At 40.0% G+C, this 14,228-nt stretch overlaps 1 protein-coding gene across 2 annotated transcripts in view; it reads right to left on the minus strand.

Moving 5' to 3' along the window:
* Positions 1 to 7,528: 7,528 nt before the first annotated feature.
* gsk3ab (glycogen synthase kinase 3 alpha b) overlaps positions 7,529 to 14,228 on the minus strand; it is a 35,235-nt gene continuing 28,535 nt past the window's right edge. The window contains exons 9-10 of one of the 2 annotated variants that reach the window (XM_062992733.1): positions 11,984 to 12,061; positions 7,529 to 10,472 (exon numbers count right to left, since the gene is read on the minus strand). In XM_062992733.1, the coding sequence (XP_062848803.1) occupies positions 10,405 to 10,472; positions 11,984 to 12,061 (146 nt within the window). In that variant the 3' untranslated portion in view covers positions 7,529 to 10,404. The remainder of the gene's footprint in view (positions 10,473 to 11,983; positions 12,062 to 14,228) is intronic. The other variant, XM_062992732.1, reaches the window with a different exon arrangement.

Here is a 14,228-nt window from a genome sequence, read left to right on the forward strand (position 1 = left end):
GTGCACACATACTAAGCAATCCGAAACCTGACTGAACAGAAACAGACCCTAGTTTTAGCTGTACAAGTTATACTGTAATTGTACTATTTTCTGTACTTATTAAATATCCATCTTATTTAATGTTTAGTTTACTACAGAAGCCAGAAGATGTCTTGGTGGATTTAAATAAAAATAATATCTTTGAATCACTTAAAAATATCAATAAAAATAAAAAACCGTCTGTGCTACTAAACTAAGAGCCGTTTGAAATTTGACTCACTACAAATAGTAATGAATGAGCCAAGACTCGCGACAAACCGAAAAGAGTCGACTCTTTTCTAGAAGTGACTCTTATGTAAACTGAACCAGCAGACATGACTCGATAGAAAATAAACTGAATCAAATAAAATTGACTCACTACAAAAAGTCGACTCTTATGGTTTGAATGAGCCAAGACTCGCGACAAACCGAAAAGAGTCGACTCTTTTCTAGAAGTGACTCTTATGTAAACTGAACCAGCAGACATGACTCGATAGAAAAAATCTACTCCCAGTAGTAAACTTATGCAACAGATTTACATTTGTATTTCAGGCATTGGGCAGATATTTTATCCAAAGCGACTTACAAATAAGGGCCTTGCCTAAGGGCCCCAGAGTGGCAGGATGTTGGGAACCCTCCAGCCTAGTGAATATTTAAGTACACTGAGCGGCTTGTTAAACATGCCTTTATGGACATTTCTTTATGTACAGGGGCAGTCTTGCTGAAACTGGGAAAGGTCTTCCCTAAACTGTACCTACAAAGTAGAAAGCAATGCGTGCTGTATTTACAGATGACATAATAAAGAGTCGACTCGTATTAAGGAGCCGAGGCAAATGATGTGACTCACTGATAAGAGGCTAACTAGCTTAGCATATACTCGTGTCAGCGTTAGCAAAAATGCTAATACCGACCACTACCTAGCCAGTTCACATTTAGCAGTGTCATCCTCTAGGTAGTTCATAACCGAATTATATGTGTACATTTCGGTTGTGCGGAGTGTTAATAACGCCGGCGGTGAAGTAAGGGTGGAGTGCGCGCCTATGAGTGTGTATGTAAGTGTGAGAATGAGGCTGAGGAGGAGTAGAAGCGCAGAAGAAGGACACCGCGCTTCTTCGGTGGTGAAAAAAGGTTTGAGTAGAAGGAGCTTGTCTCCCCCCGCAGAAACTCCACATCCGCCCAACGCTCCACACACTATAAACACATTTCTAATAAAAACAATCACCTCCATTATTCAATTCATCATAAACAACAGATCAACTCACCCAATACACACCGACTCCTCGCTACCACATATCTTATTTGGAACTGTTCAGGAACGAGCAACCTGATTGGTCGACATAGAGATTCAATTCCACCAATAAGATTGCAGTACAGAAGTAACTGTACGTCATCGCTGATAGAACTGTTGGGACAGAGGCGGTTATGATAATGATAATGTAGCTCTTATTTTTCCACAGCGGTCACACCTAATTGTTTCAAAACTTCATTTGTTCCTAACATAACACAAAGATAATCTGAATAAATATATTCAAATATAAAAAATATGGTTAATGGACGGTTATTTTATTTATTAAAGTTAACAAATTTACATTCACGAGATTTAGCATAGACCACAATAGCAAGTCAATAAACAAACTACAAGCAATTAAAGGCCCAACAGTGACAACTTGGCTGTAGTGTTCAGTACTGCTAAATAAATTCAACCAAGAAGTCACAAAGTAAAAGATTCAGCAAAAATCTATATACACAGCAAGCAATTTAAAATGTCAATAAACAAAATACAAACAATTAAGGTTTACGGGTCCCAACAGAGGCAACTTGGCTGTATTGGAGCTAGAACCAGTGACCTTCAATCAATAGTGCAGTACTGATATATTGTTTCAAATCTTCAAATATTCCTATTATAAGACAAAGATAACCTAAATAAATAACAGTCATTTTACTTATTAAAGTAGACAAATTTACATTAATAAGATTTAGCATAGACCTTTACAGCAAGTGACTTACAAAGGTCCATAAACAAACTGCCCAACAGTGGCAACTTGGCAGTAGTGGGACTGGAACCAGTGCCCTTCAATCAATAGCCCAGTACTGCTAGGTAAATTCAACCAAGAAGTAACAAAGTAAATTAACTTACTAAATACAAGTAAGGTTTACGGGTCCCAACAGTGGCAACTTGGCTGTAATGGAACTAGAACCAGTGACCTTTAATCAATAGTCCAGTACTAATAAGCAAATTCCAGTCACAGTTGTTCCAACCACTAATTTTGCTACTTACTAACATTTGCAACATTATATTGAGAAAGTTATATTATCAAAAGGAATACTTATAGGAGATAAAACTCTTAATTGTTTCAAATCTTCAAATATTAAGGTTAACAGGTCCCAACAGTGGCAACTTGGCTGTATTGGAGCTAGAACCAGTGACCTTTAATCAATAGTCCAGTACTGCTAAATAAATTCAACCAAGAAGTCACAAAGTAAACACATTTACACTGCTAAGCAAATTCATCCAAGAAGTCACAAAGTACATAAGTTTACATTTACAAGATTCAGCAGAGACCTTTATAGCAATCTACTTAAAATGTCAATAAACAAAATACAAGCAGTTAGGGTTTATGGGTCCCAACAGTGGCAACTTGGCTGTATTGGAGCTAGAACCAGTGACCTTCAATTAATAGTCCAGTACTGACAAGCAAATTTAAGTCACAAAGTTGTTCCAACCACTAATTTTGCTACTTACTAACATTTGCAACATTATATTGAGAAAGTTATATTATCAAAAGGAATACGTATAGGATATATTTACATTTTCAGCAGACGCTTTTTATCCAAAGCGACTTACACAATGAGCAATTGAGGGTTAAGGGCCTTGCTCAGGGACCCAACAGTGGCAACTGGGTGGTGGCGGGGCTTGAACCGGCAACCTTCTGTTTACTAGTCCAGTACCTTAACCACTGAGCTATCACTGGCCCTGATATATAACACTTAAATATAAAAAACAAATATGGTTAATAAAGCGTAATTTCACTTATTAAAGAAATTTACATTCACAAGATTTAGCATAGACCTTTATAGCAAATGACTTACAAAACAAACTCCAAGCAATTAAAGGCTCAACAGTGACAACTTGGCAGTAGTGGGTCTGGAACCAGCGACCTCTAATCAATAGTCCAGTACTGCTAAGTAAATTCAACCAAGAAGTCACAAAGTACACAAATTTACACTGCTAAGCAAATTCATCCAAGAAGTCACAAATTACATGAATTTACATTTACGAGATTTAGCAAAAACCTTTATAGCAAGTCACTTAAAATGTCAATAAACACAATACAAACAGTGTCAACTTGGCTGTATTGGAGCTAGAACCAGTGACCTTCAATCAATAGTTCGGTACTGCTAAGCAGATTCAACCAAGAAGTCACAAAGTACATGAATTTACATTTAAAAGAGTCAGCAGAGACATTCATAACAAGCAACTTAAAATGTCAACAAACACAATACAAGCAGTTAAGGTTTATGGGTCCCAACAGTGGCAACTTGGCTGTATTGGAGCTAGAATAGTCAATAGTCCAGTACTGCTAAGTAAATTTAACTCACAAAGTTGCAACATTTGCTTACATTTGCTACTACTATTTGCCATATTTTATTGAAATAGTTATATTATCAAAAGGAATACTTAGAGGATGTAACACTGTTCTGCAATGGTATACACCAGTGAACCAAAAATGTGAATGGGCAATGTTTATTTCATAACACAAATATGGGCCTATATTCAATGTTGGGCTTATGATAGTTATTTGTAGTATTTATGTTAAATGAAACAGACATGATCAGCATAAAGACCTAAATGACTTAGATAAGTGCCATTGTCAAATGGTCAGACGAATCCTGTTTTCTCCCAGATCAAGATGTTGACAGCCAGCCATCATTTACCCATGGTAGATGCGCTGTAGGATGAGCCACCTTACAACAGACAGAAGTTGAAGGAATGGATGGTAATGTCCTGGTACCAGATACCACAGGTCTTGTCTCACAGGGTTAAAATAAATATTGTTTAAAATATAAGAAATTTAAGTTAATGAACAAAAAACAATCAAAACAGAGGTTTCATTTGTCATTCTAAGAATGATCTTTCTGCATTTAAAGAGGGTTTTCTATGGTCTGGTTCTGGCAGTGTGGCACGTACACAACAGGTCAATTATTTATGAGTTTAAAGGCATATGGAAAAAAAAATTTCTTTTGTGTGAAGGGCTTGGTAGCACCTGTCAGAGAGGAGGAGGTTAAAAAGTCCAAGGTACATTGTTTAATAAAATCTGTTCTGATATTCTGTGTACTTTATATAACAGCAGAATTAAATGCAATCTAATCATAACCATGAGAGATAAGATGTAGAAAAGCTGCTGCGACCAAACTTTCTACAAGCCCTTGACAAATCCATTTAAGCTGTCTGCCTTGTCACTGGGCAAAGGATGGATAACAGCATGAGTCTTCAAACACTTATCTGAAGAGCCTTATTTGCAGGACCACAAGCACCATCATGGGCTTTTAGAATGTTGTAAGATGTACAGAAAAGATGCTGCACATCAGGAAAGATGCACGGGAGGATTGCAAATTATGCAGTCAAGTGTTGATCATCAGTTGATCTTTTTTGCCTTCATGTGGACTCACCAAGACTCTTACAAACCATTGTCTATTTGGAAAAAAAGTCCCATGGCTGAATGAGCCTGTAGTACAAGAAAAGTTAACTTCTATCATCAATCAGTCAAAATGCTGTGCTTCTTCTGCAGCCTGTGGGCAACACATACTCTGAGCAAGGTGATAAAGAATCCAGCTGAGTTTGTTTTTCTTTTATTTACCTGTGGACAAAAAAGGAGAAAAAAAACATGTGTGAATTGAATGCTGATCAGCTCCAGTTTGTTTCATCTAGTAAAGATATATGAAGGTCCAAAGACTAAGCAACACATAAGAAGTGAACTTGCGAAATATACTGTTTGTACACTTCTAATACAGTAGATTCGTCCTAATATTGTAGTCACAATATAATCATGGACACACCATTGCTCATGCACTTTCACTTGAATTGCTTTATTCAATGACACAATGTGGTACATGGTACAACAAGTATTTAACCATTTAGTTTTTGTTGCTGCACCTGATACACTTACCAGTTTAACACACTGTTATTGTAATAGCAAGGCCGGGAATGGTTTACCCCCCAAATAACATCTGGTCAGTTAGGGCCCATTTCCATGAATAAAACTGGGTGTACAGTGCAACAGATGGACTACAGTCAGTAATACCCACAACAAACATCTGTTATGTAGGTATACCTTATAAAAATTATGAATGGATGTACATACCAGACAGAAATACCTCCAGTGCATATATCCACTTTAAATGCACACATTATTGACTACTTACTTACATTTACAGCATTTAGCAGAAGCTCCAGACTGATTAACACAATATTCCTTACTCTAGTACAAATAAACAGTTAAAGAACACAAATCAGTTGAATCCCTGTTGAAACAAAATATTAAAAAAGGTTTTTTTTGGAGCACTGGTGAGTGCAAGGTTAGTTTTCTTTAAAATTATTAAAGAATTAGTCATCAACGGAGCTATTTGAACAGAGTTCATTTCACCACCTGAATGCCTTTACAGAGAAGAGCCTTGAGGGGTAGATCAAGATGAGCACAACTTGTGGCATTTACATTTTCAGCATTTATCAGACGCTTTAATCCAAAGCGACTAACAGTACTGTGACAGTATACTGTCTAAGCAATTGAGGGTTAAGGGCCTTGCTCAAGGGCCCAACAGTGACAACCCTGCAATGATGGGGCTTGAACAAGAGACCTTTAGATTACTAGTCCAGTACCTTAACCACTAGGCTACAACTTTGTACTATGAAAGCAGTGGTAAACACTTACTGTATATACTATGTGCTGTATATAAAGTGGCCTTATATACACCTGTGTCTGCATGTGGAAAATGTGTATAACACTAGATTGGATACATAGGAGAAGGTTTAATTTGTCTTATATCCTGTAGTGTCTTTTTTATAAGAGGTTTATGGGAAATTTCAAGATGTTCTGGACCAACCTCTTTTTTTGTTTCAGTTTAAACTGACTTCTACATTTGTTTTCAATGTAAATTTATTTTTGAATAATTCATTTCTTTGTATTTATCTGTGCAGTTCATGTTTTTTGCTACCGGCTACAATACAACCCCAAAGCATAATAGATTCACCCTCAGCTGGCAAGCTGTTGACAGCTTTCATAATACGCAATATCATCACCTCTTATGACATGCCGTCAATGCTATTTATTATGACCACTCACGCCGCCTGATAAAATCTGACACGCCGATTTTATATCTTTGTCAGTGGCATGAATAAGGCTACACATGTTACCTGCCCAAGTGATACCAACATTTGCTGAGAAAAAAAGGTTTGCTGCAGAAGTGATCTCTTCTTTTACCAAACCATACAGGACAACACAGTGGGTCAGTGGGTCCTGGGTTCAATTCCCAGGTGGAGCGGTCCAGGTCCTTTCTGTGTGGAGTTTGCATGTTCTCCCCCATCTGTGTGGGTTTTCTCCCACAGTCCGAAGACATGCAAGTGAGGTGAATTGAAGATACTAAATTGTCCATGACTGTTTGACATTTAAAACTTGAACTGATGAATCAACCAGTAACTACCAGTCCTGTCATAAATGTAACCAAAGTGTGTAAAACATGACAGTAAAAATCCCAATAAATAAATAAATACCAAAACATACACTACATGACCAAAGGTATTTGGACACCTGACCAGAAGCATGTTGAGCATACAATTCCAAAACCACGGCCATTAACATAAGGTCTTTAGAGTGTTTGTATTAATTTGTGCACGTTCAGCCTAAAAAGCAGTGATGCCAGAAAAAAAGGCCTGGCTCACACTCCGTCAACGTTCCGATGATTCCAAAAGTTTTGGGGTTAAAGCAAGGCTCTCTTGTCAAACAACATCTTTATGGACTTCTCTTTGTGCACAATATTTATTGTTTATTTATTAGGATTTAGCGTCATGATTTATACACTTTGATTACATTCATTACACAAGATTCATCAGTTCAAGTCTTTAATATCAAACACAGTCCTGAACAATTTTGTATCTTCAATTCACCTCATCTGCATGTCTTTGGACTGTGGGAGGAGACACAGGGAGAACATGCAAACTCCACACAGAAAAGACCTGGACAGTCCCACCCAGGACCTTCTTGCTGTGAGGTGACAGTGCTACCCACTGAGCCACCATGCTGCCCTTGTGCACAATAAAAGATGCTGGAACAAGAAAGAGTTGTGTCACTAACAGTTGTCTCTAATTTAAAAGAGTATAATTTGAACACATGTAGTTAATATACACCTAAACTTACTAATTACAAATGTCCAAATTGGTCCTTTGGTCAGATAGTGTTTATCCATATGCAGTTGTGTATTTGTGAATAAAAAAAGACAATCAAAACACAAGAGCCACTTTTCATCACTTTATTAATGAGCTTATTTATACCAACAAAAACACAGTTTCTCTCCCCCTCTCCCTCGCTTAACCCATTCATTCAGTCCTGCAAGGATAAACATGTGCGCCTCTGCACCTTTGCGAACGCTAGGCCTGACAAGGAATGTTCCGAACACTTGGTACATATTCTCTAACACATTCCAGGATGAAAATATCAAGTTCAGGATCTGAATGTTGCTCTAATGACAGGTCACGCACGTCTCTACCCATCAGATACTAAAAACACTGCCTGCAATACAATAAATAAAACAATGAAAAGAACATTTATGGGGGGAGGGATGGACAAGCACATGAACGAGGACAGAGATCGAGAGGGGGCGAGGGAGAGAAAAAGAGAGGGAGAGAGACTCAATTTTGTTCCATTTTTTTTAACCCCCTTCCATAGGTGTAAGGGGGACAACAGAATAGCTATGTACAGATGGGAGGATTGGGAGAGAAAGACAGAATGAGAGAGAGAGACAAAGAGACAGAGAGAGGCTGGTCACTATCTGACCCAGCGCTCCACTAGAAAATGATCAAGGTACAAGAATACCAATAACAAAAATAAAAAGTAAAAGGTACATGGTATTTACATATCAGCAGTGGAAGGAGGGAGAAGTAGGGGTTGATGGGACAGGGAACAGAAGCGGGGAAGGAGAAATGGCTCTTGTCGTACGATTAAAATCTTTGGACATTTTTCCAGTCAGAATCAGTGTGTGAATTCAGGGCTCTGCAATTATACAGATCAGAAACTGTTAGACCTTGCGTTCCCACCGGCAAGGGAGCCACAAAGCTGCCGGGGGTCATTTCTTTTCAGCAAGAACAAGTGATGGACAACGACAGCAAAGTTCACCTTTATGCAAACGAGACACAAAGCACATGGTGATAACCAATCCAGGTTCAGCTTTGGTTCCTATCGGGTATTTAATCCTATGAAGGGGAAACAATTTACCGCCTTTAATGTCTGGACGTTTAAAATCAACAAAAAACAATACATTCAAAAGAATTATTGCTGCATGAACAGCCAATAAAAATCACCCAGATACTAAACAGCTGGCCAACAGGTCATGTGAATGTTTCTACAGATCTCTCTGTGCATACGATTTTATGACACTGGGATTAAAACTGATCTATTTAGCACTGATAAACATCCACAGAGAAAGAGAATCACTCATGTGAATTAAAACACACATCAGCTGAGGGGTATTCGTGAGCGAGGTGGCCAAATCTCCAAGATTAACCCTGCTCTGGTACCAGTTAAAGTTCAATTTGGAAAGCCTCAGTGATGTAAAGCTGCAGAGTTTTAAAACAACCATGTGATGCTTCGTTCTGGTTGGTTTCTGGATCCTAAGGGTAGTAAAGAAATGGAAACCTTTCCGATGATCTCGAACAACTTAGTAAAGGACGCAAAAGCAACCAGCGAAAATGTTGCCAGTGTGAAACATTCTGGGCGCATGAGTCATGTAGTAATTATGATGACCAGGACTCTACATTATAAATAATGCCGTAGGAGATTTGCAATAGCGGGAATAAACCGTATTACAAAGCATTTTTGGTGTTAGTGTATAGCACAAGAGGCGAAGAGCCACTAGTATCAATACTGTTCTAGGATCAGCTCTGACAAAATATATAACTCAGATTTGGACAATTTTAGCAATTAAGCCAATGTGAACCACTAATCTAAACACATTACTTTGAGACATGGCATTATTTTGGGTTTTAGAACCACACAAAGCAATGTGGTGATTTTATGTCCTGCAAAAGCACTGCATTAGGATATCAAAGCAGAGAGAAGACACTTCATTGACAATAACGTTAGCCAGCAAGCACAAATAATTAGTACGAATTGATGGCTCTAATGCAGCTAAGTTCTCCATTCATACATTTTTACTTTATTTTATGTATTAATTAGCTGTGACAGTCATGTTGACATGTTCTGTTCTGTAAAATATTTACTGTGATAAGAAAACCCAAGTGAAAATACACAGGGCATGTCCTAAACCACTACTACTATACTGAAGAGCAAGTCAGTACACTATTCTTATCATTGCTTTTTAGAGATACCATTCAGTGTGTGTGGTTTGGGATACAGCCTTAGATATATGTATATCATTTATTTTGAATGGGCAGTGCGTAAGGGGGGAGCCATACCATGTTATGGTCGGCCTTTTTTCCTTAATCTCTGATGTAACAAAACAACGTCACTGCGCTTGTGCCAGACACCAGACAAATTTGAAATGAGTTGTGATTAACACAGATTCTGAACCGAGGACTAAACGAATCAAAAAGTTTATTTCACTTTCAGTTTGTCTTTGAAGGGCAAATTGTGTAAGCTTGTGTTTGTTCATTTGATGTGGGAGAAGCATAATTCTGGGCACAGAGATGCAGACGAGACAAAATCCCCATAAAAACGTAAAAAACATTCACATTTCTTTCTACGTACATCAAAAACAGGGTCTGGTTTAAAAGAGAAGAGAACAGCTAAAATTTATTTAAAAAAAAAAACAAACAAAAAACAAAAACATATACACCTGCATTTTGTGAGGCGTAATCGGTCTAAAACGTAATAAAAAGGATTGAGGATGATTATGTGCTTTGCTCCTCCGGCCACTAGAGATCAGCGATTCCTCCAAGAACCATTCTTCACCTTTACACCACACAGTCACAAACGAAATAAAAACAAAACAATGGATGATAAAAACAAGGCAGGGATGTGTAACGGAGACGTCACGCTTCGGTGCGAGACAGACTGAGGTTGTGAAGCTTATAGAGGGGAAGAATGAGGGATTAATGACAGGAAGGGGAGGAGGATAGATAGAGGAAACGGGGGTGCAGTAACACAGAGGGAGCACTCAGGTGCTGTTGCTCAGGGCTCCTGGTGCTGAGCTGGACTGGGCCGAACTGTCCGACACGCTGCCTTCTGCAAGCACACAGAGCATTCGTTATACACACACGTCTATAAACACTCATGAGTGCTGTATGTAGGCCTGTCACATAAGTGTCGTACAGAAAATAACAATCATGTAAAAAATGTATACGAGTAATTAATCATACTAATAATACTAGCAAGTATTGTTGAAGGGGGAAATAGCATTTTATGATTTGATATGTGAATTTATGGCAACAGTTTGAGAAATGCCCTTTCTTGGTTCAGCATGGCCTGCAGAGCCCTTACCTCAAGCCTATACACACATGTGGAATGAATTGGAACACAATGTGAGCCAGGCCTTCTGATACAACATTATTCCCTGACCACTTAAACGTTCTTGACTGAATGGACACACTTAGCTCAGCAGTTACGGTACTGGACTAGTAATCAGAAGGTTGCTGGTTCAAATCCCACCATCACCAACTATGTGCACCAAGACATGCACATAGTTGTTGGCCAATTCTTTTCACCCGCCAGAGGTGGAATCTCACAGAGAGCCCTATGACGTATGGATCATCCACCCCTAGGACAGGCACCTTGACCAGCCAGGAAAGGTCGCATTTGCAGCAACAACAAGGCACCTGGTGACATTCCGCCCTTAGGAACAGACGGCTGAGCCCGGTCGATAGCACAGCTGAGATCTTAAGCTCAAGGACTCCAAAATGGTCAGTAATAATAAATGACTACAGTTGAGAGTGTCTGTGCCCAGATCAATAAGGCTAGCTTGAGTGGACTTATTACAAGTACATGAAACAGTGGTTCATTGCCAGCGTGAGGAGGAAACCCAATCTTTAATCTTGCTGAGATTTAATTTGGCTCAAGTCAGATGCAATACAAAAACAACCAAAACAGGTCTGGCATTTACGTCTTCGGCATTTAGCAGACGCTGTTATCCAAAGAGACCTACAGTACTCTGACCATGTATTGTCTAAGCAACTGAAGGTTAAGGGCCTTGCTCAAGGGCCCATCAGTGGCAGCCTGGCAGTGGTGGGGCTTGAACCGGCAATCTTTCGATTACTAGTCCAGTATCTTAACTGCTAGGCTGCAACTGCCCTATAAATGAACAATCAGCTGCTGAACCACAGTCAAGCAAGCTTTTTACTGGCTTGGACCTAGAGGCTAAAGATAAGAACTGCTGATCAGTACAAATATGTTGGATTAGGACGGTCCATCGAGCTGAACAATTAATTGCCAAAACAAGAGCTCGAGGTGGGAACAGCGGTATTACCCTCTACCGCTGAGATACGGGTTTGGATTTTAATGGTGCTATCGGCCAGCTGGGAGTCCAAACAGACATGACTGGCTTTGTCTGGAAAGGAGGAGGGTGAAGGTTGGGTGTAAGGATTAGCACCCTGTCCAGGGTATTCCTGCCTCATGGCCAGTGTTTCCTGGTAAAACAGGACCCGGTGTGAAATGAAATACCACGTAACAATTTAGATGATGGTTATGTAGTAACCATGACAGGCCTAATGGTACAGTATGGTGAGAAGAGTTGTCATTACCGTGTGAGGCAGGTGACGTTTGAGAGCGAGCGTGAGGAGGAATGAGAGTGGAGTTTAACTGCGGCTGGATAGACAGCTCTGTAGAAAGATACACATACATACACATGAGCATTAATTCACAATAAAAGCAGTTCCCATTTTTGTATCACACAAGAGATGCTGAAAAACCACCCCCACGTCTGAGGACAGCAGAGACTATAAAGCGCCGCCGTCCCACACTTGTAGTCACTGGCTGCATCTTATCAAACAGAAAACTATACTGTGTAGAGACACGATATAAACTTCATATATACCCCGCAAATGTACAGCTGCAATACAGTCCAGTCAATCTGTGCGGTTGTTTTCTATGGAGTGTGTAGATGTTATTTTCAGTGTGTAAGTGTCAAAAACAACCCCATTATTTTACATTAGCCTAATATACACTATATTGCCAAAAGTATTCACTCACCCATCCAAATAATAAAATTCAGGTGTTCCAATCACTTTTATGGCCACAGGTGTATAAAACCAAGCACCTAGGCATGCAGACTGCTTCTACAAACATTAGTGAAAGAATGGGTCGCTCTGAGGAGCTCAGTGAACCGTGATAGGATGCCACCTGTGCAACAAGTCCAGTCGTGAAATTTCCTCACTACTAAATATTCCACAGTCAACTGTCAGTGGTATTATAACAAAGTGGAAGCAATTGGGAAAAACAGAAACTCAGCCATGAAGTGGTAGGTCATGTAAAATGACAGAGCGGGGTCAGCGGATGCTGAGGCGCATAGTGCGCAGAGGTCGCCAACTTTCTGCAGTCAATCACTACAGACCTCCAAACTTCATGTGGCCTTCAGATTAGCTCAAGAACAGTAAGTAGAGCTTCATGAAATGGGTTTCCATGGCCGCATAGAAGCCTTATATCACCAAGCACATTGCAAAGCGTCGAATGCAGTAGTGTAAAGCACGCCGCCACTGGACTCTAGAGCAGTGGAGACGTGTTCTCTGGGGTGACGAATCACGTTTCTTTGTCTGGCAATCCGATGGACGAGTCTGGGTTTGGTGGTTGCCAGGAGAACGGTACTTGTCTGACTGCATTGTGCCAAGTGTAAAGTTTGGTGGAGGGAAGATTATGGTGTGGGGTTGTTTTTCAGGAGTTGGGCTCGGCCCCTTAGTTCCAGTGAAAGGAACTCTTAATGCTTCAGCATACCAAGAGATTTAGCTCCCAACTTTTACCCCTTTTCCACCAAAAAACCATGGTTCTTGAACCGGTTCTGTTCAGGTTTCTCTGAACCTTGGTGTTCTGTAGAGAACCAACCTGCGTTTCCACCAGTTTTTGAGAACTAAGCTACATCATCAGCGGTGGGCGTTACTTAACGAAAGTTAAGAGCAGTAATATCATGGCGGAGCGTGTAGATTATGTGCGAGCATTTGTGCTGCTGTTACAGATGTTTGTTTTTATGTAAAAAGCATTGATCTAACAATGGTGATAAGAAGACGTGACGTGTTTGTCGCAGTTGTTGTTTTCTTTAGTTCATTGATGTGAGAAGCGTTTTGTGCTTCGGTTTCACCGCGACCCTCGGCACAAATAGCCGATCACTGAAAAGATCACTAAAGTTCCACAACACGAACATCCATCTGTGTGAAATAAACATCAAATCTACTCTAAAATACAACATGTATCTGTGTTTAGCTGGATTTACTTCTTGTGTGTTTATGCAGCTCGGGGAGTTGAAAAAGCTTCACGCTTTATTTTTCACGTTAAGCGGTGTTCGTTCTGTCCGGGTCACGTTTACCACGTTATATCACACAGTTCACCTTTTTAAATGCGCTTTGAAAATATCAGCGGCAAACTGGCTCAAAATTTTATCAGCATTAAGCTCCATATGAGACACCAGCTGACGGAATGACTGAAAAACCAAGTATTCTGTGGTGCCAGATTGGCCCGCTAGTTCGCTGTCTGGAACCTCTTTTTTCCGGTGGGAACACACGGAACCGGTTCAAAGTCAAGTTCGGGAACCGGAACGGGTTCCGTGCCGCGTCGGTGGAAAAGGGGTATTAGAGGGAACAGTTTGGGGATGGCCCCTTCCTGTTCCAACATCACACAAAGCAAGGTCCATAAAGACATGGATGAGTGAGTTTGGTGTGGAAGAACTTGACTGCCCTGCACCTCAACCCGATAGAACACCTTTGGGATGAATTAGAGCGGAGACTGTGAGCCAGGCCTTCTCGTCCAACATCAGTGTCTGACCTCACAAATGCGCTTCTG

Source organism: Trichomycterus rosablanca, chromosome 3 (genome assembly GCF_030014385.1).
Source record: "Trichomycterus rosablanca isolate fTriRos1 chromosome 3, fTriRos1.hap1, whole genome shotgun sequence".
In the NCBI taxonomy this organism is placed as follows: Eukaryota; Metazoa; Chordata; class Actinopteri; order Siluriformes; family Trichomycteridae; genus Trichomycterus; species Trichomycterus rosablanca.